Source organism: Sciurus carolinensis, chromosome 6 (assembly GCF_902686445.1).
Source record: "Sciurus carolinensis chromosome 6, mSciCar1.2, whole genome shotgun sequence".
In the NCBI taxonomy this organism is placed as follows: domain Eukaryota; kingdom Metazoa; phylum Chordata; class Mammalia; order Rodentia; family Sciuridae; genus Sciurus; species Sciurus carolinensis.
In genome coordinates, this window is record NC_062218.1 from 99,829,746 (window position 1) to 99,843,499 (window position 13,754).

A 13,754-nucleotide genomic window follows, 5' to 3' on the forward strand; every position below is an offset into this window, starting at 1 on the left:
TCTTCTGGATATTTTTGATTGATTTTCAAACTACCTAGGAATCATGAGTTCTTGCTTTCTTTCCTTTATAAATTCATTTTGTATTCTATATAGGTATACTCAATTATTGTTTGAGAAACAACTTATTGAAACTTTGATAGTTATTTAATGATAGACATGTACTCTGAAGCTAGGTCTAGAAAAGCCAAGTATGAAAAAGGAGGCTTACTTAGGGTATCTGATCACAGGAATTATTTTCATCATTGGATAAAGTTAGCATTCTCACATCACTTCTAGATATTTCTGCATTAATGTTTCTTTCAAGTTTATGTTTTCCATTTGGGAGTTGACCTTAATATAATTAACTGTTAATTGAGTACCTAGCGTTGGGAGAGGATCAACTGCAGGAATGAAAGTCTTCTGACAGATGCCTAAATTTGTCTTGAAGTCAAGAAAAATGCTGGAGTGTTGTATCTAGGTTGTTTGTTCATTTGAAGAAAAGACTTTGCCTGGTTCTTCCAACGTGTGCATTTCCTCTGATTAGAAAAAGAACAACTGTTAACCTCTTATTACTGAGTTAAAGGCTCTCCTGAATGAGCCCTATCTCCAAGGAACCTTCTTTGATAATAAATACTGGAAAATAGACACATCCAAAACTCATAAACTGCGGAGTTTCCTATATATCAATCCAATTTTTATGTCGGAATAAATCCCATTAAATTTGCAAAGGCTTCTGACTGCTGTTTTCTAAATAGACTCTGAGTGTCGCTGTTGGCCAATTCGCTGCAAGAGCTGGATCCTGTGATCCACCGGAGTGATATTATTCGTAGTCACAGAAGCAAGGGTGAAAGGATAGTGGCCCAGACTTGTGTTTTCTGTTTGGCAAGAATCCGTTGGGATTGGAACTAGGAGCATTGGGTTTTCTCTGCAGTGGAAATAAATATTTTAAAAGCAATTTGTGAAGCACCTTGTCTTAACATCGGAGGCTGCAACAACGCACAAAGAAGGATGGAATATAGGGCGAAGAAAAGGAGCAGGACCCTGTGTCGGCAAGTACTCTTTCCCTTCCTGCTGCCTTTGTTCTCTGCAGCTCTTGGGAAGCAGATCCACTATTCTATTCCAGAAGAAATGGCCAGGGGCTCGGTGGTGGGGAACCTTGCTGAGGACCTGGGGCTGCATGTTCAGGATTTACTGACCCGCAATCTTAGAATTAGTGCAGAGAAAAAATACTTTACTATAAACACTGAGGATGGGAACATACTTGTGAATGAAAGAATAGATCGGGAGTTGCTCTGCCCCCAAAACCCTCTGTGTTTTATGCCCTTAGAGATTGTAGCAGAAAATCCTCTAAATGTTTTTCACATAAATGTGATGATAGAAGATATAAATGATAATCCACCTAATTTCCCCCAGAGCAGCATTCTTCTACAAATCAATGAACTTGCAATTCTGGGCACTCGGTTTGGCCTGGAATCTGCTATAGATGCAGATGTAGGACCTTACTCTCTCCAGGATTACCAGCTCAGTTCTAATGAGTATTTCTCTTTGATGGTGAAGGGCAGGACTGAAGGCAAAATTGCCCCAGAATTAGTGTTGGAGAAGCCACTGGACCGGGAACAACAGAGCTTCCATCTCCTGGTCCTGACAGCACTGGATGGGGGAGACCCAGTCCTGACTGGCACAACTCAAATTCAAATCAAGGTCACTGATGCCAACGATAACCCACCAGTGTTCAGCCAGGATATGTACAAAGTCAGCCTTAGAGAGAACATGCCTCCGGGCACCTCTGTGTTGAAGGTGACAGCCACCGACCAAGATGAGGGCATCAATGCAGAGATCACCTATTCCTTCAAATCACTAGGAGATGATATTGGAAATAAGTTTATGCTAGATCATCAAAATGGAGAGATTATATCAAAAGACCCTATAGACTTTGAAATCAGTAGCAGTTATACCATAAGCATAGAAGCCAAGGATGGTGGAGGCATGGCTACTGAATGTAAAATTATGCTAGAAATTCTAGATGAGAATGACAATGCTCCAGACGTGGTTTTTACTTCAGTGTCCAGTTCCATAACCGAGGACACAGAGCCAGGTACTGTGATTGCTCTGTTTAAAACACATGACAAAGATTCAGGAGAAAATGGGGAAGTCACATGTCTCATAAAAGAAAAACTTCCTTTTAGAATTGAATCTTCCGCCAATAATTACTACAAACTTATAATAGATGGGACCCTGGACCGGGAGAACACCCCAGAGTACAATGTCACCATTACCGCTACCGACAGAGGCAAACCGCCCTTAACCTCCAGCACAAGCGTCACCCTACACATTGGCGACGTCAATGACAATGCTCCGGTTTTTAAGCAGGCCGCCTACATGGTGCACTTGGCTGAAAACAACCCTCCAGGATCTTCCATCGCTCAAGTCAGTGCCTCTGACCCTGATTTGGGGCCCAACGGCCAAGTCTCCTACTCCATCGTGGCAAGCGACCTCGAGCCTCGAACGCTGTCGTCCTACGTGTCTGTGAGCGAACAGAGCGGCGTGGTGTTCGCGCAGCGAGCCTTCGACCACGAGCAGCTACGTTCCTTTGAGCTGACTCTGCAGGCTCGCGACCACGGCTCGCCCGCGCTCACCTCCAACGTGAGCCTGCGCGTGTTGGTAGGCGACCGCAACGACAATGCCCCGCGGGTGCTGTACCCCGCGCTGGCGCCCGACGGTTCAGCGCTCTTCGACACTGTGCCGCGAGCCGCGGAGCCCGGCTACCTGGTCACCAAGGTGGTGGCGGTGGATGCTGACTCGGGACACAATGCCTGGTTGTCCTACCATGTGCTGCAAGCCAGCGATCCCGGGCTCTTCAGCCTGGGGCTGCGCACAGGCGAGGTGCGCACGGCTCGCACTTTGGGCGACAGGGACGCGACCCACCAGCGCCTGCTGGTCGCTGTGCGTGATGGTGGCCAGCCGCCTCTCTCAGCCACCGCTACCCTGCACCTGGTCTTTGCCGACAGCCTGCAGGAAGCACTGCCAGACCTCAACGACCATCCTGTGCCCTCTGACCCCCAGGCGGAGTTGCAGTTCTACCTGGTGGTGGCCTTGGCCTTGATCTCAGTGCTCTTTCTCCTGGCACTCATTTTGGCTATTGCCTTGCGCCTGAGACACTCCTCCAATTCTGCTTCCTGGGGCTGCTTTCAGTATGATCTTTGTTCTGAGACTGGACCAAGGGTTTCTCTCAACTACAATGAGGGAACTTTGCCTTATTCATACAATATGCGCGTTGCTTTGGATTCTGGAAAAACACGGTTTAATTTTCTCACCATGACGCCAGATCTCTCTAATGAAGCTTCTTTGGCAGTAAGTGTCACTGAAGAGAACAAGATAAGTTTTGACTCTCTTGCTTCTACTCACGTGAGTTTCAACGAGTCTTTTATTTGCAAATGGTTTGATTTAATTTTCAATCCAATATTTTGGCAAGAAAATCTTAAGCAGTTTATTGCTTCAACTTTGTTTACTCATTCTCAATATTTTCGATTACTTTACCGTCCAGCATTTTGAAATGTTTTATTCACACACACCAAAAATAGCCAAAACAAACTCTGTGAGAAGTAGGTATTATGATGCTACTGCCATGCAACTATTTTAAATTGATCTATAATTATTTTTCTTTCTGGTGTTTTTGTTTGTTTGCTGCTGGTAATTTAATCCAGGGGTGCTTTACCACTGTGCTACATCCTTGGCCCTTTTAAAAATTTTGAGACAGTGTCTCCCTAAATTGCCTAGGACTTGGTTAAGTTGCAGAGGTTTACCCAAAAACAAAACAAAACAAAACAAACAAACAAACAAATAAAAACGATCCTCCTGCCTCAGCCTCCCAAGTCACTGGAATTACAGGCATACGCCATCCTACAGCTCAATATCTTGAGGATATAAGGTTTTTTCTTTATTAACTATAAATTGAGAAGAAACACATAAGTTTTTTTTTAAGAAATAGATGTAATAATTTGATAATAATATTTAGGTATATTTATTAGGAGTTCTGGAATTTCACTAAGTAGTTCATTTTATATCTGATCTTTTACAGGTAACTCTAAATTCCCTCCCAACATTTATTTGTTTAGAGGTTCTGGGGATTGAACCTAGGGCCTCACACATGTTGGGCAAGTGCCCTACCACAGAGCTACATTCCCCAACCCTCCAATTTTTAAGATATTATTTTGTGACTACCAAAGACTGGATTGTAGTTCAGTTGTAGAGTGCCTGAGGCCCAGGGTTCAATCCCAGCACCCTCCCCAAAGTGTTTATCCTTATACATTCATGAAAGCATAGTAGCCAGTTATTTCTTAGGGGAAATTTTTTCCTGTACTTCGAAGTGCTTCCAAATGTTATGTTAGTAATTCTCAATACTTAGGATTAGGTCAGTTACCCAGTAAAAGGTAAGTTTATAATATTCTTTGGATTAGTAATTTTCTTTTAGTAAGTCTTTCTCAACACTAAACATGCTTTTGAAATACAATGTATTATTAGAATTGTAGGGTACTAACCTTATTTCCAGTTAATGCAAGTTGAAATGCTTCCATTTAATTCTGAAATAGTTGATACATCTTCTTCTCCTGACTTCTTCCACATATGATTTTGATAATGTGCACATTTTCTCATGATCTATGTCCTATTATCACAAAAATTTGATTTTAAGTGTTACACGTCTGTTAAAGTAGTTCTTCCATTTGGGCAAACAAAAAATCTACGGAAAAATTTGCCCCAAATTATAGCTGAATCTGAAAGTTTAAGTTACTTTATTATATAAATTCTCAAAACAGGAAGTTCCTATGGAACCTCCTCCCATAATAGTTGTGTTGCGGGGAGTGGATTTCAAAGTAGATGCTCTTAAATCATAAAATTAAAATTATTTGTTATGGAAACTTAAAATTCTCTTAAAAGTTCATTGGAAAAATCGGAAGACACAGTTACAGAAAACAATCTTAAAGTGGTTCTGTATGAAAAAATTTAAGGAAATTAAAAAGAAGTTCACTGAAGTTTCTACTTAAAGAAACACTGTTGGTTTAGTAGGCTCCATTTCTATCCTTATTTGAAGAACAGTAGGTGGAGCTATTTAAGGTATAAAAATAAAAAATCCTTTCCCGGGAATTCAAGATTGTGCAGTAATTGGTTAGGACTCTGAGCGCCGCTGTTCACCAATCAGGGAGAGAAAAGCAGAGATCCAGTTCGCCTTGCGTGCGCCAAAAACAAAAGCACAGATAGATTCAGACAAACCATCTTTGTGAAGAAACCGAACGGAGGAGCTCGCACCACCCCCACTGCCTCAACTGTCCAATTCCAGGGACGGGAGAGCTGATCCTGACTTCGGTGTCAAGCGTAGAATTAGAAATAATCCTAGAGGGAAGTGACACAATGATTCCTGCAAGATTTCATGGAGACAGCAAGGGGCTGGTCCTGCTGGGAGTTCTCCTGGGGATGCTACGGGAAGCCGGATGCACCCTGATACGCTATTCAGTTTTTGAGGAGCTGGAGAAGGGGTCTAAAGTGGGCAACATCTCCAAGGACCTGGGACTGGAGCCCTGGGAGCTAGCAGAGGGAAGAATCCGCATCGTCTCTAGAGGTAGGACTCAACTTTTCGCTCTGAACCCGCGAAGCGGCAGCTTGGTCACGGCAGGCAGGATAGACCGCGAAGAACTCTGTATGGGGGCCATTAAGTGTCAATTAAATCTAGAGATTCTCATAGAGGATAAAGCGAAAATATACGGGGTGGAAGTAGAAGTAAGGGACATTAACGATAACGCTCCCTACTTCCGTGAAAGTGAATTAGAAATAAAAATGAGTGAAAACGCAGCCACTGGAATGCGGTTTCCCCTTCCCCACGCCTGGGATCCAGATATCGGGAAGAACTCTCTGCAGAGCTACAAGCTCAGCCCGAATCCTCACTTCTCCCTGGAGGAGCACAACGGAGCAGATGGTAACAAGTATCCAGAACTGGTGTTGGAACGCGCCCTGGACCGCGAAGAAAAGGCAGCACACTACCTGGTTCTCACGGCTTTGGACGGGGGCGATCCGGTCCGCACCAGCACCGCGCACATCCGCGTGGTGGTTGTTGATGTGAACGACAATGCACCAGAGTTTGCTCAGTCCGAATATCACGTGAGTGTTCCAGAGAATGTAGCGGTGGGCACTCAGCTGCTTCTAGTAAACGCCACTGACCCAGACGAAGGAGCCAATGGGAAAGTGATGTATTCCTTCCGGTACGTTGACAACAAGGCGGCCCAAGTTTTCAAACTAGATAGTGATTTAGGGACAATATCAACAATAGGGGAGTTGAACCATGAGGAATCAGGTGTGTATGAGATGGAAGTGCAAGCAATGGATAATGCAGGATATTCTGCACGAACCAAGGTCCTGATCACAGTTCTGGACGTAAATGACAACTCCCCTGAAGTAATCGTCACCTCTCTCGCCAGCTCAGTTCCAGAAAATTCTCCCAGAGGGACATTAATTGCCCTTCTAAATGTAAATGACCAAGACTCTGGGGAAAATGGACAAGTAGTCTGTTTTATCCAAGGGAATTTGCCCTTTAAATTAGAAAAATCTTACGGCAATTACTATAGTTTGGTCACAGACACAGTTTTAGACCGGGAACGGGTTCCTGGCTACAACATCACGGTGACCGCCACTGACAGGGGAAGTCCGCCTCTATCAACCGATACTCATATCTCGTTGAAGGTAACAGACACCAACGATAACTCGCCAGTATTCCCTCAGTTCTCCTACTCTGCCTATCTCCCAAAGAATAATCCTAGAGGCGCCTCCATCATCTCCCTGACCGCCCAGGACCCCGACTGTGATGAGAATGCCCAGGTCACTTATTCCCTGGCTGAGGACACCCTCCAAGGGGCACCCGTGTCCTCCTATGTTTCCATTAACTCCGACACCGGTGTCCTGTACGCATTGCACTCCTTTGACTACGAGCAGTTCCAAGACCTACAGCTGAAAGTTATAGCACGTGACAGTGGGGACCCCCCGCTCAGCAGCAACGTGTCACTGAGCCTCTTCATTCTGGACCAGAATGACAACACTCCTGAGATCCTGTACCCTGCCCTTCCCACCGATGGTTCCACTGGCGTGGAGCTGGCACCCCGCTCTGCAGAGCCTGGGTACCTAGTGACCAAGGTAGTGGCAGTGGACAAGGATTCAGGCCAGAATGCTTGGCTGTCTTACCGCCTGCTGAAGGCCAGCGAGCCAGGGCTTTTCTCTGTGGGGTTACACACGGGCGAGGTGCGCACTGCAAGGACCCTACTGGACAGAGATGCTCTCAAGCAGAGCCTTGTGGTAGCTGTGCAGGACCATGGCCGACCCCCTCTCTCAGCCACTGTCACGCTCACTGTGGCGGTAGCCGACAGCATCCCCGACGTCCTGGCAGAATTGGACAGTCTAGAGTCTCCTGCCAACTCTGAAACCTCAGGTCTCACACTTTACCTGGTGGTGGCGGTGGCTGCCGTGTCCTGCGTCTTCCTGGTCTTTGTTATTGTGTTGCTGGCGCTCAGACTGAGGCACTGGCACTCCCTGCGCCAGCTCCAGGCTGCCAGAAATGGATTGGCTGGAGTACCCGCCTCTCACTTTGTGGGCGTGGACGGGGTGCGCGCTTTTCTGCAGACCTATTCGCATGAGGTCTCCCTCACTGCAGACTCCCGGAAGAGCCACTTGATCTTCCCGCAGCCCAACTATGCAGACACACTCATCAGCCAGGAGAGCTGTGAGAAAAGTGAGCCTCTTTTGCTGGCAGGTGATTTGGTCTTCTCTAAAGACAATCATGCATTGATTCAGGTGAGTCCATATCATATATTCTCTGAGATTGGATCAAAATACCTTTTAGTATAGCTCATTCCTGTGTATTTGGAATTGATAAAGCAGATAAATTTGCGTGTACATGGCAGATACCCACAACCCAGTCATTCTGTTTCCTCATGCTTTGTTTATAATGTGTGTGTATATATATGATATATATGTATGTACATATATACCATATATGTAAATGTATTTATATAAACAGTATGACAGTATTAACATACTGTTATAAACAATTTATGAAGTACTTTGTTAATACTCTATATAGTTTTATAGTTTAATTTATCAACTATAATACTCTTCCCGCTTTTACTCTTTTTCCTATTAGCCATGCAGCAGCTTTGTGTCAAACATTTAAAGTGAATTTATCTATTAAGAACACAGATTCTTGCTGGTCTTGGTAGCACTTGTCTGTAATCCCAGCTACTTGAGAGGCTGAGGCAGGAGGATCTCAAGTTCAATAACAGCTTCCACAGCATAGCTAGACCTGTGTAAAATTTTAAAAAGGGCTGGGGATGTAACTCAGTGGTAGAGTTCTCCCTACATTCAATCCCCAGTACCAGAAACAAAGAGTTTTATGTATGTATGTATGTATTTTTGTGGTGCTGGACCAGGGCATGCTAAGCCCCCTATCACTGAGTTATATCCCTAGCCCCAATATAATAGCTTTCAACTAAACTTGAGATTGCTAACATTTATGAAGTGCATTTAGTTTCTTTTAAAGGACATTAAATCAAGTTTTGCACAGTGGCAGTATCACAACCAGGTTTATCTGAGGTGTGATTATTGCCAGTTAATGCACATAATTTCTGGTCATCAGAGATACATACATTTATACTTTCTTGCTGTCCTAAGTAATTTCATCTTTTTAATCATTAAATTTCCAAATATGGAAATTATTTCTTATACATTGGAAGTTTTATCACATATACAATGTAATTGTCATGAGAAAGAACTGTGAAGACTTTTTCACCTCTATTATACATTTCAGTATACTATATATGTGTATTATACATAAAAATAAACACTATAATAAAGTCACACATTTCTTTTGCTCATCTTACCTGCACGAATCAAATTAATGACTTTGTGAAGTAGTCAAAATTAACAAAATGACTCAGTGATGACTTGAATTATCTTTGCCATATGCCCAGCTGAGAATTTCTTTGAAGAAATTTAGAAAAAAATTGTTTGGTCCCAGCTACTTGGGAGGCTGAGGCAGGAGGATCTCAATTTCCAAGCAAGTCTGAGAAACTTAGTTAAACTCTATCTCAAAATAAAAATTAAGAAAGGTCTGGGGATGTGGCAGAACATTTACCTAGCATAGGCATAGTCCTGCATTTGACGACCAGCACAACACACACAAAAAAAAGATAATAAAAATAAATGTGTTTGGAGCATATTTTTGGTATGATGGAAAATTTGTAGAAACCCCCTTTCTACATTAACATTTCCATAACTTTTGTAAACATGGAACATTTTCTTGAACATGCACAGATTCTGTTTCCTGAGAACCTTATTATTACTGTAGAATATTTAACAGAAATTGGAAGCAAAGGTATATTACTCTTGAGAAAGCATTGGCTGGTTTCTTTTTGTATCCCCTTTTAAAGGGGTAGGGAACCAAAACATCCAAATTAACTTTTTTTTCTTTTTATTTGTTACCTGTCTACTTTTAAAATACAGTAGTTAAAACCTAATTTTATAAAAGAGATTAGAAACCACTTAGAGAAGGAAAGATAATCAAATGACTCTAAAATGAAGCCGTTTCTGCTACTAAGAGTCACATATAACTTTATGCTTCTTAGCAACCTAGAGCAGCAACAACAACAAAAAGAGGTAATACAGATTATGTGGTTCTACTTCTGCATCTTAAAAATAGAAAGCATTTGAGCCTATACAAAAAAATATGAAATTTGTATTTACTTAGTTCTAAATAGAAGTTACTAAGTATAATGTTCTCTAACTAACACTAAAAGAAACAGAGAACAGTGCATCCACTCTTGCAGAAACTATCAAAACGTGTATCACATGACCAGTTCACATATGGTGGGTAACTTAGAATGAAAATCGTAATTAGAATACAGAAATCATTTAAGAATCTAAGTTAATAAGTCATAATTATGCTGATATATATTCACCTAATTGATTTAAGGACAAATCCTTAAGAGCTAGGGCATGAATATTCATGACTCTTAGACTATCTCAAAAACCAGGTTGAGTGGGAAAACCTTCATTACACAGTTGTTTAATAATGAATGAGCAAATATATGTGCATTGAGGATTTCCTAATAGCAGTGTTATGAGTTTTAGCATGTAGTATCATAAAAGATAACAGCTTTGCAAATAGGTAACTTCTTCACTGAGTCACCTTTGAGAAGTTATTTGATCTCTTTGAACTTCAGTAAGATTCAGGGATAATAATATCTAATTTGAAAGACTGTGATCAGGACTAGGAATAATATATAGTCATCTTGTTCACAACCTATACTTAATTAACTGTAGCCATTTTTTATGGTTGACAGAAAAACCATTCATGCTTTCAATGGCAGCATACTTGATATTCTGTTGAGAAAAATTGTAATGAATTATGTGCTCTTCAGGTGGTGCAATGGGATGACTGGAGGGCGGATACAAAAGTTTTCTAAAATTTTTTTGAAGCTAACTTAAAAATCTAAAGTTCCTAGGCATTTTCAATTGAGGCGCCACACTTTTAGGCCATAAATAATAGGATAAAGATTGTTTTGGTGTGAGACAACTTTGAGAATCTAAATTTTTCTGTCTGAATAGTGTGATCTAAACAAGGGTCCTATCAAACTTCTTATTTTAAAAAAGTTTACTCAAGTACAACACCAGCCTTGGCAACTTTGTAAGACCCTGTTTCAAAAATTAAAAGAAAAAAAATTAAAAGAGCAGAGAAAAGCCAGCATGGTGACACAGCCTGTAATCCCAGGAATCCAGGCTGAGGCAGAAGGAACACAAATTTGAGACTAGCTTTTGTAACTTAGTGAGACCCTAAACAACTTAGTGAGAACCTGTCTCAAATAAAAAATGAAAAGGGCTGGGGATGTGGTACAGTGGTAAAGGACCTTGGACTCAATTCCCAATACCCTCCACCAAACAAACAAACAAACAAACAAACAAACAAAAACAAGAGTTGGTGATATAGATAAAGCTCAGTGGTAGATCACCCCTGGGTTCAATCCAGTACTGAGGAAAGAAAAAGCAGTTTAACTGGAAAACAGATCATCACAACCTAAAGTTTGGAGTTATTTAGTTTTGGCTGTGAAAACTGAAGTGAATGAATCTTAATTTTAGATCATTTAGGATAGCTGTTGATAATTGATAACTAAAATATTTGTAGATTACTTTCTGAGACCAAGTAATGGGTTTGGATGTTTACATTTCTTCTGGTTCCAATAATGAAAGTATGTCAAGGACTTTGCTTGTCTTCCTATGTGTTCTGGCAAGAGACATGCATTCATTACATCTAATAAGTTAATTGAAGTGCTCAACTATAACTTAAAAGTCATGGCTCTACAGAATATTGAAATGTAATCTGTCAGCAGACATTCTTCCACCATTTTCATCCTAAAAGAAATCTTGACTCAGTGACAGCCTAAGAACCTTGCTGAGATTATACGTTTCATAGATCATTTTTCAATGATGTGGGAATCTAATGATCAAGGAGAAAATTGTATGCAATTTTTGAATGTGTCAATTGTGTTAAATTGTGATATAGTATTTTGGTGCTATGTAACAGCTTAACTCTGATCTGGAATTGAATAATTCTGGTGGGAAATCTACTTTTTCCTCATACAAGATACCAGTTTCAAAAAAAGAAAACATAGTTGTGAAGAGATGTTGATCAAGCTTAATGAGTCTGTATCTTAGGAAAGAGACAGATTCTCTAGTGTTACACTTTGAGTTCATCTTTGGGAACTATACCTAATGGAAAGTTACCAATCACAGAGCATACTATTTAAGACACATTTTAAAAATACTGATAGCAAATGTTAGCCTAGGACAAAAGTAACTTGAAAATGTTTCATATAGGGTGATGTTTCTGGATATTATATGGAAAGGGCTTTGGTTCAGGAAATGTGAAGAAATTTTCACAAGACAGAGCAAACAAAATAATCTATGTGAAGAGAAGTTGGTGCTGACATAATATTTCTCAGAGAAGACCTACAAAGATCTATTATGTATAATACCATCAAGGATAGGTATGATTTCTTAGCCCATCATTAAGTCTCTGAAGCATTTCACACTGTGCTTTGCACACTTAATTACTCAAAAAACATGAGCTGAATGATTAGAAAGTGGTCTCTTGAAAAAGAATCATAGTGCAAACTCATTAATTTTACACATGTTTTTCCTCTACAACAAACTTCTGGTAAGAGTCAACTTTCTGATTTATCCTAGAAAACTAAAGACCAAGACACTTGTCAATTTTTCAAAATAAATACCTCAATCCATAAGATTTCTGTATTGTGAAACCTCTTAGAAAGTTTTTTCATATTTTCAGCTGAAGATTCAGTCAACAGTTTAACCTGTGTTACATGAAAAAAGTAAAACCTGGGGTAGGTGTAGAAATAGAAAGATTCTCATCTTAAAAAATATCCCAAATCAAAAAGAAATAAAAAGAAGCCATCACACTTTGACTTCATGTGCTAAAGTCACTAAGGTTATAACTTTCCAGAAATATTTAATTGCTGGAGCAAGACTACTACCATCTTTCAACCTAGAAATGTGGTAAGAAACATCTTTCTCTTTGCCCTCAGCTTTTCAGAACCTTGCATTCTGCTTTCTTTAGTCTGCAGTTCTAGAGTAGGGACTCAATGCCACTGTTAGCCAACACAAAAACAGATAAATGGGCTGATCCCCTAATGTTCCTGCTTGGTGACTTTTCTAATCAGAGTGAATATATACCCAAAAGCAAACTGGAAACATTTCTCTTGTGACTCCTGGTTCTACAAACCTTAACCAGGAATACAGGAATTCACAAAGAGTTCTCCTTTTTTGGTGGAAACTCTGTAATTTAAAGATAGCCTGGAAAGGGCCTTACCTAGGCTGAAGAAGCAGTTGCCCCAACTGTAGAAGAAATGGAGAACAGTGCTGGGCTACTGAACCAGGTGGAACCAAGGCAAGTACTGCTTCTCTGCCTACTAGATTTGTGCTGCTAGGTGTTCTCCTAGCAGATCTGCTATTTAGTCTCTGAGGAGCTGCCAAGTGTTCAGTGGTGAGAAACCTTTCCAAGGATCTGGGGTTCTGTGTCCAGGACCCATGCTCTTGAAAGTTGTGGGCTAATGCTGAAAAAGAATACTTCACTCTGGGAGAAAGTGAAGACTTACCTTGTGAGTGGATCAGGATGGATCAGGAGAATATATGTCCCCAAGACATAGTTTTACCATGCATTTAGAAATCATAATTGAAAATCCTTTAAATGTTTTTCATGTTAATGTAAAGAATCAGGATGTGAGTGATATGCTCTACCGTTTAGCAGGAATATTATTAAGTTAAATATCTCTGAGTTGACTCAACCATGAGCAAGATTTACAATAGAATCTTTGGAAGACCCTAAGGTAGAAAGCAATTCCTTACAAAATTCCCACCTTGGCAGCAATTCTATATTTGCCTTCAAAGTAAAACACACCAACAGTTGAAAGAAATGTGTTGAACTTAGATAAGCCTCTAGACCAGGAAAACCATAGTACCTATCTCTTAGTGCTAACAGCCTTAGATAGTAGGGCTACCACAAAGTGGCAACACTCAGATCCTGGTGATCAATGCCAATGACCAACCCTCTGGCATTCAACTATAACATGTAATGGTTGGTACTTCAGAAGACATGTCACTGGGCACCTCCATGCTGAGAGTAAGGAGCACCAACCAGGATGTGGGCACCAATACAGAGATCTTTT

At 40.9% G+C, this 13,754-nt stretch overlaps 1 protein-coding gene across 20 annotated transcripts in view; it reads left to right on the forward strand.

The window, feature by feature from the left end:
• Positions 1–13,754, forward strand: part of LOC124986722 (protocadherin gamma-C4) — a 171,932-nt gene that overhangs the window by 88,403 nt on the left and 69,775 nt on the right. Inside the window, exon 1 of one of the 20 annotated variants that reach the window (XM_047555366.1) lies at positions 828–3,384. The exons of 17 other annotated variants lie outside the window; for them this stretch is intronic. In XM_047555366.1, coding sequence (XP_047411322.1) covers positions 988–3,384 — 2,397 coding nt within the window. In that variant the 5' untranslated portion in view covers positions 828–987. Of the gene's footprint in view, positions 1–827; positions 3,385–5,261; positions 7,810–13,754 lie in introns of those variants that run through there. 2 more of the 20 variants (XM_047555367.1, XM_047555353.1) reach the window with 2 other exon arrangements.